Genomic DNA, 14,263 nt, shown 5'->3' on the forward strand with positions numbered 1-14,263 from the left:
ACAGCAAAATAATCAATATCCACATATGAATCAGTATCATTAATAGAGTATGGTATGAAGTCCAAAGCTTCAAACAAACTCACTGGTGCATTATTGATTTAGGGAGATGCCTAATTCATCTGCTGTTGAAAAGTCGATAGTGATGCACGTGGCAGGGGCGAGTGCTGCTGCTGCTGTCTGCAACACTGTCAGCCTCAGAGTGGAACAGGTTCACGCCATTTCAATACTGCCTCTATTTGGGCTTCTTTTAGCTGTGAGGTTTAGGGTGAAGTCACTTTTAGTAAAATAATATCAATCTACAATTTAAAAAAAATTAAATTACATTTTATCATTGCACTTGTGTGAAATTGGTTAGGAATTCTTATAATATGGGGAGTTAATGGGAGTGAACAGACTTTGTAAAACCAGTTGGATCAGTATGACAGCATGACTAGCTTTAACAGACTAGAATGAGAATATATAAAGAAATCTGCCCATGATATTGAAAGGGAAATAAACTGATACCACTCATGATATATACTGTAACCATAGGAACCTGTAAACCAATGACAATCTCATTATGATGTACTGATGTCTCAACATACACAGACAGGAGAACACTGATCCACTGGTTTTCATAGACTGGTTTTCATAGACGCATTCCTTAATGTGAACTTGTTTATTTATTTATTTGAACTCTTGTTGTTGGGGGTTGGGGTTGTTTAGAGGAAATTGCATAGATGTAAAATGTAGGTTTGCAGCTCTTTCTTAGAGTTGATTTGTCAAGTGGTTGTATTTTTTTTTATTGTTGACAATTTCATGAAAAATAAGCCTTTATTTACAAGTCACACATGTACTTACTTAAGTTGTAATATTTTAACTTAAAGGGGTGTATGTTTACAATTTTGTGTATTACCTGTTCTTTTGTTTTGTAAAGATATTTTTAACAGCTGAACTTAAGTTGAATAGAAAAGCTGATGAAACTCTTTTTTTTCTTTTCTTTTTTTACATAAATTAAAAGTGTTGATGAATTTGTGAGAAAAAAAAGCATCTGACAAGTGCAGCTACAATTTCTTGCCTTAGAGGTTACAGAGGCCAAACTATCCAGTAAGGGAACAAAGGATTTTATTCAATGGAAACTACAGTTTCTCCAGATGTGGACATGGCCCCTTCTGACTATGTGCTGTATATGTCTGAGATTAAATCTCAAGAGGGAACGACAGACAGTATAACTCTTCCTCTGACTTTTTGTTTCACTGTTCACCAAGCTTCTTTAGACGACCCCTCTGGAAATATGGAGATCCAAAATGTTCAGTAGTAAAGCAAACACATATTCATCATATCAATAAATACTGGCAAAATATGTGATGAAATTATAAAATAATGAAAATGCTATGAAATAAAAACTGGCTTTGGGAAAAAAAGGAAAAACATTGAGTTAAAATAAAAAATCCTGGGGGAAAAAATTAAAATGAACTAGAATAAATTGTTACTATGAAAAGATACAACATTTCCTAAGAATCAGCTAAGTTTTAAAAATTGATTAGTTCACAGTTTTGTGGCTACATTATATGTTTTTCATAGCATTATTTGTTTTATAGCATCTGCTTTATTTATTCAATATTGACCACTTTGGATCTCCATATAAAAAGCCAAAATGCTCTTCTTTGTGTCACTTTGGAAAAACCATAGTAGAAGACCAATTTTCTTTTAAAAAAAAGACAATTTTACTTTATATAATTATTAAGTTGCTTTTCTGTCATTGAACTCAAGAAAATGGAAGGAAGCTACACTTGAATAAACATGAACGTGAGGCATCAAATCATTCATAGCATTTAATAATCCACTGTGTGCAAATCAGCACAGATTAATAAATGCTATGAAATGATTCACCTCACTTTGACTTTCTGATGTTATCAAGTATAAATATCCCCTTCTTTTTCTCCTCATGTTAAAATAAAACAGGAACTACTCTCATTACTGGTTGAACTGAAGGCTGCAATCAGAGATGTGTAAAATCTGTTATTTCAACAGATTTCAACAAAAAGTTGGTCCAAGTCCACCAGAGTCCAGACAGAACCATGAAAGCTTCACAATTTCCATTAGTGATTTTATATTCCTTAAGGATGGAATAAGATCAGACCAAAACATATATACTTCCCAAGAAAACTCACTTTTTTCATTTTGAGAGAACTTCATTTTTTCCCATGTGGCCCTTATCATCTTCCATATACTGTACATGCAACAGAAAATGTACTTTGTTAGTATCTAGCAGCATTGTATTTGGTTAGTTAGTGTGGAGCATCTGTATCTGTACTAGCTGTAAGGTTAAAACTGCTAATGTAAGGAACATACTAGTGTTTCTTCTTTCTTTTTTTTACCCATTTACTTCATATTACATATACTGCTAACCATGCTTCAAACCATACTGGAGACTGGAGAATATTTTATAAATTAGTTTCAGTGTGGTGTGACAATCTACTTGTGGAGATATTAAAACTTGCTTGATTTGATGAATCCATCCCATGCTTTTAAGGTTGTCAGTTACATTATTGGCGTGTGGTAATGCAATGCAGACTTTTTAAAATCAATCTGCACTCACAGCTACATCACCATGCCACAAAAATGAAAGTCTGACAACAGTAAAAGCAGACATGATGTTGACTTTGATGGATTAGTTCATCCAAGCAGGTTTCCAGTCTCTGCTAATTGATTATCAGATTGTACCATAAGAAATGAAAAAACAAATGACAGCTGGTTGGACAGCATTCAAAAACCTAGGAGTGTATTTAGAAAATGGTTTGCAGCATTAATGTAAGTACTGCAAAACCCCTTGTATGGCCCTTAATATGCATTTATTTTAAAGGTGTTTTTTTGTTTTTTGTTTTGTTTTGTTAAGCAGTAATCCGTGTAGCATGGATCAAGTTGATCTCCTCTCTATGCTGAAAGTGTATTCATCAGAAGATTAAAGTAAAAAGCTGCAGACTCTTGGGTCTCTGGTTGAAAACTACTGGTTTGCTGACATATCAATATTACCGTCAGATTACCGTGATCCTACTTGGAATTGATGCTCAAATGGCTGTTACATTACATTCCCTTCATAGGAGCTTCCAACTTTCCAACATCTCTGAATGCAGCACCAATCCAGGAACAACTATCATTGAAACATTGCACAGTGGTTACCAGGAAAGAGAGATTTCCATTTAGAAATCAAAGGCCTTCATTGGTAATTATAGTAGTTGGTGGCAGACTAAAGGGAGTACTTATTAAAGCGATCTGTTTACAATAGGCGTGAATTAGGGGCCACTCCAGCTGTATTCCAGCTTCGCTTGAATCTCAGATTGTGACTTTTGAGGTTTCTTTACACCTCAGTTGAACTGACTCTTGACACTTATCTACCTGGATGATTCAGCATACCTCTTCATATGGGTAAGGACTGTATGATAGACATGTAGACAGTTTCTGTGGCGTTGTTTCTAACTTTTTACAGTGGTTACATTATTGTATTTGTAGATTTTGGTGAGCCATTTTTTACGTGTCTTTTTTTTCTCGAGTACCTGCAACATGACTGTTATATGCAGATTCAGCATTTTTGATTTCATTTTTTTATCTCTGAATGTTCAAATTGCCTGTGTTTAGTTTTGATCTTTTTTGTAAATATTGTCAAGTCATGTTTTGTTTATTTGATATGAAAAAGGTTTGAAAGAAGAAAAAAAACAGCATTTTGTCTAGCAATTTTTGTTGACAAATAAAATAAAGAGCATGACAATTCTAGTGTGGTGGTGTGTGGATTTAGATGAAATATCTGTTGACAAAATATTTGCTGTTTTGTTAAGAAGCATTTAATCTGAATATAATAGAAATCATAATTTCTCATGAAATGACTGTATGTAAATGACTATACACAGATACAGGCAGATTATAATCAAGTCTTTGACTTAGAAAAATGTCCTTTTAAGCTTATGAAGTCCATGTTAAAGAAGCAATCAATATCCTCTGAGGAATTTGCTTCATAATCCACAGCAGTGCTGTTTCTAAAAACAAAACAAAAAAACAAAAAACAGAGCCAAAACAAGAAAAGATGAAAACATTTTTAAAAAGATACAATCCTTTCCTGTTAGTGCCCACATGTTATGTGTTCTAAGGTGCTTCTAACCCATCACACTGGGGTTTGGCACTGAGTCCACTGCCTCATCATGGCTGACTGTTCGACTGGTTTTGGCCCCATGTGACTTCAGTGGTGGATCAATGTTGATGGCTGGATCATTGATACAGTTGCTCCCCCATGTTGAGCTGGGCTTTGGAACACAGCTCCTATGTTCATGGTGTTAGCCTCTTCTTTTCACTTCTTCATGATAGAAGAGATATCCAGAAACATGCTCTGAGAAAGACAAGAAGACAGCCATAATGAAACCACACAGCATACAGTACATGTAATAGATGAAAGCAAGCAACTTTCAGTGTGTGTCCAACTGACTAAAGCAAGCATTCTCTCATTAATTCAAATACACAAAAACCTAACATCTTATCTTCAAAAAACAAAAAGAGTGACAAAAAAACCCAACATATTTTATTATTCATGCTTTGTTGTTTGGTCATGCCATTGTTGATGAGGTACAGTAAGGATTTTTTAAAATATAAAACATTAAATCTATAGAGTCTGGCTGGTGTGTTATAAAGGATTAGTTATAATGTATGTAGGCTACCACTAACACAATTTAATGGTGCATTTTTACACATATTTTAAAGCATATGTTAAGTAACTAAATAATATGCATCTGATGAACACATGGCCGTAGCTACCATTGACGACACGAGTATTGTCGGTATTTTTTTCTTTAAGTTTTGTTTTTTTGAGAAGTGAAAATAGCATCAACGGACTGTCACGTGACACATACTTGCAGATAACGCTGCCATGTCAAAACGAAAGTAGTCGGCTATAACCAGTGGCGGAGTGAAGTCTTGAAATCCACTGGGAATTTTTTCATGTTATGTACCAACTGGTTTCCAATTTAACAGGTTTCCTTACCGAACAGCTCAGCGCTTCTGTCAGCAGATTTGTCACAAATTCACAAATATAGCCTACAGCATATTACTGGAGATTTTTCAGTCGCAGTTATATAGTGCTCACTTCCAGAAAAAAATATACACTGCAGTAGATGTGAACTGCGACTTCAAAATCGCCAGAAAAATGTTGTCTGGTTTTGTGAATTGGACTTGACCCGATTTTGCAAACTGTTCATTCATTGGATGAGCCCTTTTCTCCCTTTCCCAGCAGGCCGTGCTCCATTCCACATTTTAAGAACAAACAAAGAAAATAATTTATTGCAGTTATAATTTTTTAAATATACAACCATAGAAGTTGTAGAATACTGAAATAGGAGTTAAGTTGCAAAATTGGAAGTGATAAAAAAGAACTGGACCACAAGAGTGACCATGACTGAGAAATGCACAGCAAGAAAGCGTAATAAATATATCATGCATTACACACTACTTGGATTTAATATGAGGTCATATTTTTGGCCTCGGTATTTGAAAAATCCTGGCAATGTGCCTTGGATAAACATATTTGTTGTGACCAGCAATACTTCTTTACAAATCTATTTTAGAGTTGTCACCCCCCCCCCCCACACACACACTTAAAACAAATAAATAAATAGATAGATAAATAAATGAATTAATACATGTACAGCAATGATTGACACAAACATGCCCTCTGTTTATTACAATAGTTAAAAAAACACAAGCCACATAATTACAATATACTAACACTATACTATATATATATATATATATATATATATATATATATATATATTACACTATACTATACACACACTATACTATATATATATATATATATATATATATATAAATATATCAGATGTGAAGGCCAGTCAGCAGGATTGGCTGAAAGTGGCTCATCTGTCTCAGCAGCAGCAGATGTGTTCAGCTTCAAAAGCTGGGCAGAGGAGGTTATATTTGGTGCTTCTGTAGGGAAGATAATACACATATTACACACATGAACACATGTCATAATATAATATTTAACAAGGAATTAACATGAATGAACTGATTCAGACAAATGTTTAGAGCAGGTGCATACAAAGAGAGTGAAAATGTCCTCAAGTGAAGGTCCAGAATGTCTGAGTTGTTTTTCAGTAGCTTGAAGTAGCATTGTAGGATCAGCATCTGTGTCTAGTGGCTAGATTGTAGACTGTCACATAAATACAGTAGAATTAATTTTTAGTATTTACACTCTACTTGTGGGATTCAAATAAATAAGAACATTTTAAAAAAATAATTAAAAAAATATATATATATATTCTTTTCTTATATGAAATAAAAATGGCATTTTAAAATGAAGTGCATTACTGAACACTTTTAATTGTGCTTCTTAACTAAAATGCTTACTTTCGAATAAACCAGTTATTTCCTGTGTCCTCACTGCTGATTTGAGTGGGTATGTTTGTTCCAAAGTGTTGTGCTTTGTCTCATAATTTAAGTATTAGGGCCACTGAAAAAAAAACAACACAGAATTCTGAGAAAAAACCTGAGAAGACTAGACTGAGAAGTTAGAATTCTGACCTTTTTTCAGAAATGAAAAAAAAAATCATCTCTAAAAAAAATTTGTTTACTTTAGGTTTTGGAAAAAAGTCACAATTCTCTATTTTTTGTCAGTGGCCCTAATACTCCGTACATAATGGTGCTTAACATTGCTGCTTTTAATAATGTGCACTGTGTCAGAACATATGAGACACAGAGGTCTTGAACGGGCTAGAGGATAATACAGGATACAGAGGACTGTAACTTTCTGTCCATTGTGGATTAAAAATCCTATTTTCATTGTCCCTTTTCTTCGTCAAGCAGGCCATGTGAAATAGTTACCTTTCATCTTCCACCTCTCTGTCTCTCCTCTTTTCTCCGTGTGTATCTCCCTGACAGTCGAGTGTCTCCCTGTGTCCAAATGCACAGATTTGATTGGCTGATTGGCTGTTCCACTTTTACCACTTTATCACTTTTAATAGCTGAAGAAGCTGCACCCGTTAAAATAGAAATACTCTTAACAAAATTTAACAATCATCAGTTACAGGTCCGGAGCTGGATAGGACGGCATCTGGGTCAAGATCCGGACTGCGGTCCACCTATTAATGATCTGGTATAGAATTTAGAAATGAGGTTGCTATTAAACAAGATGACATTTGTGTGCATATGTTTGTATTCATGTACAATGTGTTGTGCCCTCATAATTAGAAGAAGCCAATTGTTAAGACTATTCTTCAAGTGGTTCTATAAATATAAGGAGGAAACAGGAAGAAGTTTATTAATTATACCATACATTGCATTATAGGTATTATTTAGGTATTTATTAGTTTATCTGGAATGCTCTAATAGACATGTTGCATTCACTCTCCTGAAGAATTAGTCACATCTATTGATGTACCTAGGCCTTTAGTAGTTGTGATAGATTTATGATAGTGTTATTTTAAAAGTGTACGTAAAATGATATAAATGACAATGTGGTAAGCTAATGTAGCTGCTCACTTAGCTTACATCAATGTTAGATGCAGAGCTCATGCTAGCTAGCTAATCTAGTGGTCTAAAGTTAGCAGGTGCTTTTCAATGTAGTTTATCCAGCAATAGCAGCTAACATTAGCTAACAAGCTACCTACATTAGGAGCTAGTTAGCTTTGTCACAACATTTCAGGAAATACATACCTTCATGTTTGGAATGCTTCTCCTCTTCTTTTTTGTTTTTCTGACCTGCACCCGTCCTGACTTTTCATCTTGAAATGTGCTCCCCTGACTCTTCCAGTCCACAAAACCCACCCACTCAGCCTTGAGCCTTTCTTTCAAGTGAGGGGTTGTAAAGAAAGCTATCCTGATGTAATTAATGAATGTTGTTTTTGGTGCAACTCTCTAACCCCCACCCCCTCAAAAATCCCAAAAAACAAAAATATATCAATGTACTATGAACAAGCTACGAAGCCCACATTGTTTTCAAAATGGAGCGAGCGAAAGGATCACCTAACTGGAACTTTTTCACACTACCTCAGACTACAAACTCGACGACTACTTGCAATACCTGCACAGTAAATGTTCTGAGGAGTGGTAGTAAAACTAACACAACCAACTTAATCAAGCACCTACAGAGATTTCACGCCAGGGAGCATACTGAGTTCATTGAAGTGAATAAACAAAAAGGAGGCGTTATGAAGCAGCTAACTTTGAAGGAGATGAAGGAAAGAGGTGAAAAATGTCCATCTAATAGTGTGCAGGCAACCAAAAATCACGAAGAGGATACTGAACTTCATTGTTATGGATGGGCAACCGCTGTCGGTTGTTGGGGACAAGGGATTCCGGCTGCTAATTAGCCACCTGGAGCCACGGTACGACATGGTAAGCCGATCTGAACTGTATGGTAAAGTGTTCAAACACATATTAGATAAGATAAAAGATGTCAAAGCTTTGAGTTTCACAACAGATATCTGGAGCTCTGATGTTTCCCCCGTGTCACTTTTAAGTTTAACCGCACACTGGCTGGATGAGAGTTACGTGCCACACAGTGCAATGTTTCTGTATCAGTATCGGATCGGTATCAGCTGATACTAGACCTCAGATATCGGTAACGAAGGTGAAAAAAGCGGATCGTGTATCCCTAGCTGCAATGGTGCCTGCAACAGTTGCCTAGGTGGCCTATAGCTAGGACCAGGCCTGGTCCATTCTTGCACTGCCTGTAATGACAGCACATGGCATCCACTCTTTTGTTGTTGCTGTTCTGTTTTTCAAACTGCAATTCATTTAATTGGCCTTATGTCAAAACTGAAGGTTGTTATCTTCAATAACTTCTAATGGCTTCCACTGAGAACACTGAATGGGCAGTGTTTGCCCCTGTTGGGCTTCATTCAAATCAACAGAAATGAGCTTTCTTTCTCCATCACTTCATCTTTCTACTGTGGCAGGTTTTGGCCACATAGCTTAGCTTAGCATAGCTTATAGACTACATGACTCAACCAGTGCTCTCCCTTTGACTTCTTTTTTTTAAAGTACATTTTTTCAGGCTTTAATGCCTTTAATGATAGACAGGAAACAGGAGACAGAGAAAGGGGGAATGACATGCAGGATAAGACCACTCGGTTGGGATTCGAACCTGGGTCGCTAGCAGCAAGGACTGTAGCCTCTACACATGGGGCGGGTGCTCTACCCGCTGAGCTATGCTCAACCCCTCCCTTTGCCTTATAATAATACACAGTCTAGATGATGCTTAATGTTTTATATATAATTAACATTGTGATGGTGGAAAGAATGGCAGGAGCAACCCATGTAGGAGATGCTGTTAGCTGTACTATTAACATTGTAACATTGACATTCTGTTCTAGTGTGAACACATGATTCACATGTTAATATGACGTGATAATTTATGCTCTTTACTTGCCATTGACATTCTCCGTCCCCCAGCAGGCGGCATCATGGGCATGTCTCCCTGCAGGGAGCCCAGTTCATCCGACTCCTCTGAGGTATGTAATGAAGGGCTTGTGCAGCCACTGATTGATGACAAGCTATCAGATGGCGGCCTGATCATGAAGCTGGTCTTCCTGGGGTTGGGGATTAGGCCCTCGCTTGCCATTGACTCCCTTCGGTCATCCTTGCAGAGGTCTCTGATAGCGGTGGGCCTTAAAGTGCTGCTGGACAGCAGAGCTTCCAAATGGCTGGGGTGAGGGTGCTCTCCCTGATGGGTATCCTCATGATGGCTTGGTGCACTTCCATCCCCATTTGACATACCAGAACCCCAAGCTGGATGGTTGTCCATGATTGTTGTGTGGACCTCTGGACCTTCACGGGTTTGGAGGGCTTGGATTGAGCAGTTCTGGCCAGACCTGGGTGGCATCCGTGGTTGGGGGCAAATGTAACTGGTCTGATTGTGCCCCAGATGAGCCAAGCTGTTGTGTCTCGGGACATCCTGGTTGACTTTGAGCCCAGAGTTGTAAAGAGGAGGCTTCATGTCTGCCTCTGGAATCACTTTGAAGGTCTGAGTCAATGGCCCATTGTAAGGTGATACATTGCTCATAACACAAAGGTGTGGTAGGGATGCCTTCCCCTTGGACTTGTAAATCAAACTGTCATCTTCCATGTACCTCTCTCCATAGAGTATCCGTTTGATTTTTCTGATGCCCAGGTGGGATATTTCCAGAATGTTGAGGAAAAGTGACACACCAGCGATGGCAATCATGAAGACCATAAAGATAGTCTTCTCTGTGGGCCTGGAGATGTAACAGTCTACACTGTTGGGGCAAGGCAGCCTCTCACATTTATAGAGAGGCTTAAGTTGGATACCATAGAGTACATACTGGCCCAGGATGAAGGAGACCTCCACCACAGAGCGTGTAAGGATATGGATGATGTAGGTTCTCAACAGAGAGCCTCTGAGAGGAGCCTTCTTCACCCTCCTCAGCTCATCCAGCCTCCTCATCTCCCTCTCCACGCGCTTTTGTTCATCCAATGCCAACTCAGCCTCGTCAATCTCCTCCTTCAGCTGGGCCCGTTTCCGGTGGCGCTCCTTCTCCAGTGCTCGGATGCAGTATAGGGCATGGCCCATGTAGACCAATGAGGGTGCAGAGACAAAGATCACCTGCAGAACCCAGTAGCGAATGAGAGAGATGGGGAAGGCACGGTCGTAGCAGACTGCCTTGCAGCCCGGCTGGTCAGTATTGCAGACAAACTCAGACTGTTCGTCATCCCATACGTCCTCAGCAGCTGCTCCCAGGATCAGCATGCGGAAGATGAAGAGTATGGTAAGCCAGATCTTGCCCACAATGGTAGAATGAATGTGGACCTCTTCTAGGATGCTGCCCAGCAGGTTCCAGTCACCCATGGTCAGCTTCTCACCACTTCACTGCCGCATGCCCTCAAACTGTGGAGACACAGCATTCATACCTGGATAAGCCTCACATACAGCTTCATGTAGCTATGAGTTCAGCTTTTGCTATGAAGGTGCGAAAACCTGCCAACTGACAACTGACAACTGCAGTTTCCAACAACTTTGTTTTTTTTGTTCATAGTTCTGGCCATCAGTTTTATCATTAATGGTAACATATTTACCAAAGTAATTAATGAGATCTCAGGACGCGGAGACATCACTAAAGAAGGCAAGACACACAAGCAGTTGGACAATTAGACTGTAATTTTCTGTCTGCATTCATTTTCTTCAATGTGGCCTGACTGCTGGTGTTTAGTGCCACATTGGACCTATATCTTTCAATGAGCTCCAAAACCTTCAGTATATACTTAAGTGCGTGCAATGTTGTCATAACCATTTGGTGGCCAAAGCTACAAAAATAAAGTCATAATAACTATGAGACTATTTACAGCTGCAGATTAATCTACATTTGGTGTCATTTCTGGCAGCAGGATGTTGTGTCTGGGATTGAGTCAAAATAAACTATTGTATGTGTGTTCATAGTAATGAAGGAACATGTCACCCAGTGCAACAGTGAGGCCCATTGACATGTTTTTTCTATCTATTTTAGACAATACTCAACTTTGCACCTACATGGCAGGTTTATCTCCATAAATGTACTGAGAAAAGTGGTAGTGGGCAGTGACATCCTAGCAAGTGGTGCCCTCATTAAGTCTTGTCTCAAACGTTCATGTTGATATCTGACTAAGTAAGATAACTGTCAGTCACGTGTTGTACAGCCTATGGTAAAATGACACCAGTCAGACCAGGCATATGTCAGACCAAACTAAGAGAAGTAAAACTGTGGCCTGGCACTGTGATGAAACTTTAATTTAACAAAGGCTGAGTGCATTTACTTAAGCAATGCCTGTTGCAGTCTAATACTGATCAGGTTTTTGGGCTTTTGTTTGAGAAATTAAATCAAATCAGTTTGAATGTAGGGTTTATATCATACCTCAGTATATCCCCATGGGTGCTGTCATAGAGCTCTAGTATTTGTTCCATTATTCAGACTATGGAGCAGCTCCAAAGTTGTTTCTGGACAATATTATTACTACAGTATGGTGTTCTGAGACTCTTGTCCTTACACTGCTATGATTTTATTGTATCACTGATGTTTCAGTCACATTTGGCCCTTTTTTGCAAGGGCTTGAAAAAAGTGTAATTAAAATGTGGACCATGTTATTGAAACATTGGTGATTCAGTAGAATCCCTGGAGCTTAGTGTATGCCCATCCTCTTTTCAAATATGTCACTGTCTTCTTTCTTTTTTGGAGTGCATTTACCTGACAACTCTTCCTGATATGGAGACATTCACACACAAATGTGCAAATTCTAGTTTAGGGTGGATTTTCCCTTCTTTAAGAATCCAAAAATGAGTGTAGCCTGGTTCTGGTCAAAATTTCAGCTAGTGCTTTACTGTCTTTTCTCAATAAAAATAAAAATGACCATTACATTTGTTATTCATGGAACTGTTAGTAGCAAAGTAGCACTTTTGGGTGCATGACATAACAGCAAATGACTACATTCAATGAATCAACCATTTCAACAGCACTTACATTTCACTGGTATGGGCTTCCTCTTTGCTTCTTAATGCACTTCATCATGTTTACATAAGCATCCTAGGAGTTCACTGCATCAGTATGGCTACCCCATGGAGATGTTTTGAAGTCCTCTTGCGTTGGTCCCAAACTCCAATACACATCCCCTTGTTCTCCTGTGCCTGTGTCTTTGTCTCTCTGCGTATCTGTGTGTGCTGTGGCTGCCTGTGTGTTGGGAGTGCTCTCCCGTGTTACATGCTGGGTTCACAGGATGTGAGCATCGATTGCTTCTCGACGGGACAATGCCCCCCTCGCCCCTCCCTTCTCCAATGCCAGAAGTGCCAACTCCAACCAGTGCCATCAACATCATCCTCTCTGAGAGAGAGGAGATATTTGTTTATGGTTTGTCTTTCACATAGGGCCTGTTTATGGTGTCCTCGACATAAAGAGGGAACTGAGCTAAATGGTAGGCCTCATGGTTCAACTCAGACTTCTCTAAGTCTATTTGATGTGGACAGTGTGGTTCATGGTTATGTCCTACCTCCCATATCTATTGCACACAGCTTTTAATTTGGGTTATGCATGTGAGTCCATGTATGTGCATGCATGACTGCCTTCCATCCTTCCTGTGTCAATTCAATCCAAAAAAAAGTATGTGCAGACACATTTTAAAAGTTTCAACATGAAAACTCTGAAAGCACTGGTACTAACATGACTGAATGCATGTGTCTTCATTTTGATTTTGTTATAAATAAAACATTTGGAAAAATAGCCAAATCACAAAAGATTAAGTATTTGTAGTATCTAAAATGATTCATGTAAATAAACCTTTAACAGCATAGTAACAAATTAAAAATGTATCCTTAGTTTAGTTAAAGCTGCATTGATCAATATTTTTATATAAACAATGGATCAAATGCCTATGTGTAATGTGGAAGCAATCGTTCGTAGTGACAAACCAACAGAGCATTATCACCAACTCTGCTGTTCCCCTCAGCTCTGTAGAGCTTTAAAGCCTCCTTTAAGTTGATGTTTTGGTTTTAAATTCTCTTCGAGGTGGTTTCTAGCAGTTAACAGTGAAAAGGTTTGAATAAAGCCATAGTCCTTCACCCCCTCTGACAGAGAGACAGACATTTTTTTCAAGAGCTGATAGAGGCCAAACAGAAGCTGAATTAATACTAATGTTGCTGTGTGTCTGCCAAGTGTGTAAATGGAAACTTGGAACTACAAAAATTCTCCAGTGGAAGTGAAATTCATAAAGAAAACCTGAAGGAAGTGATGTTAATTGTTTGTATCCAGTTCAGATGTTTTACCTGTCTCTGCAGTGTTTAGACCATTGTTTGGAACTTATCCTTCTGACTTGCATACTACAGCCCAATAGTCCAATAACATACATTGGTTTAGTTGTGTATGGTATACTGAGGCAATGTATTTTAGACAAACATGCAATGCTGCATACACATGAGTTAAGCATATCGAATGCTGACACTCAGTGAAGGTCCACAGAACCCCTCCCACAGAGTAAAGCAATAGTACATATTACTGGCTTGATTTGAGAGCCCTGGTGCTTGGCTGCATAAAATGACCAGCTGTGCCTGGAGGGCCTTTAATTAGGTTTCCATCGCACGCTGACAGTCAATGGAGCATTGATTTGATTTTCCCTTCAGAAGCTGCAGCTCTGTGATCGCTGAGGCCAAATGCCAGATGTCACACCAGGATCATTGGGTTACACAACAACAACTATCTCATTAGGAGCTCCGCCCACCAGCCTGACTGACAACTGAGCA

At 38.5% G+C, this 14,263-nt stretch overlaps 1 protein-coding gene across 1 annotated transcript; it reads right to left on the reverse strand.

The window, feature by feature from the left end:
- Nucleotides 1-9,373: 9,373 nt before the first annotated feature.
- On the reverse strand, nt 9,374-10,852 carry LOC128375018 (gap junction alpha-10 protein-like). The gene has a single exon (XM_053335234.1). It carries the CDS (start codon nt 10,850-10,852, stop codon nt 9,374-9,376), a length of 1,479 nt encoding a protein of 492 aa, XP_053191209.1.
- Between the last annotated feature and the right edge of the window lie 3,411 nt (nt 10,853-14,263).

Source organism: Scomber japonicus, chromosome 16 (assembly GCF_027409825.1).
Source record: "Scomber japonicus isolate fScoJap1 chromosome 16, fScoJap1.pri, whole genome shotgun sequence".
NCBI classification, from domain to species: Eukaryota; Metazoa; Chordata; class Actinopteri; order Scombriformes; family Scombridae; genus Scomber; species Scomber japonicus.

Coding starts and splice junctions, on each gene's coding strand:
- LOC128375018 (XM_053335234.1), bottom strand. CDS start 10,852: ATGGGTGACTGGAACCTGCTGGGCAGCATCCTAGAAGAGGTCCACATT.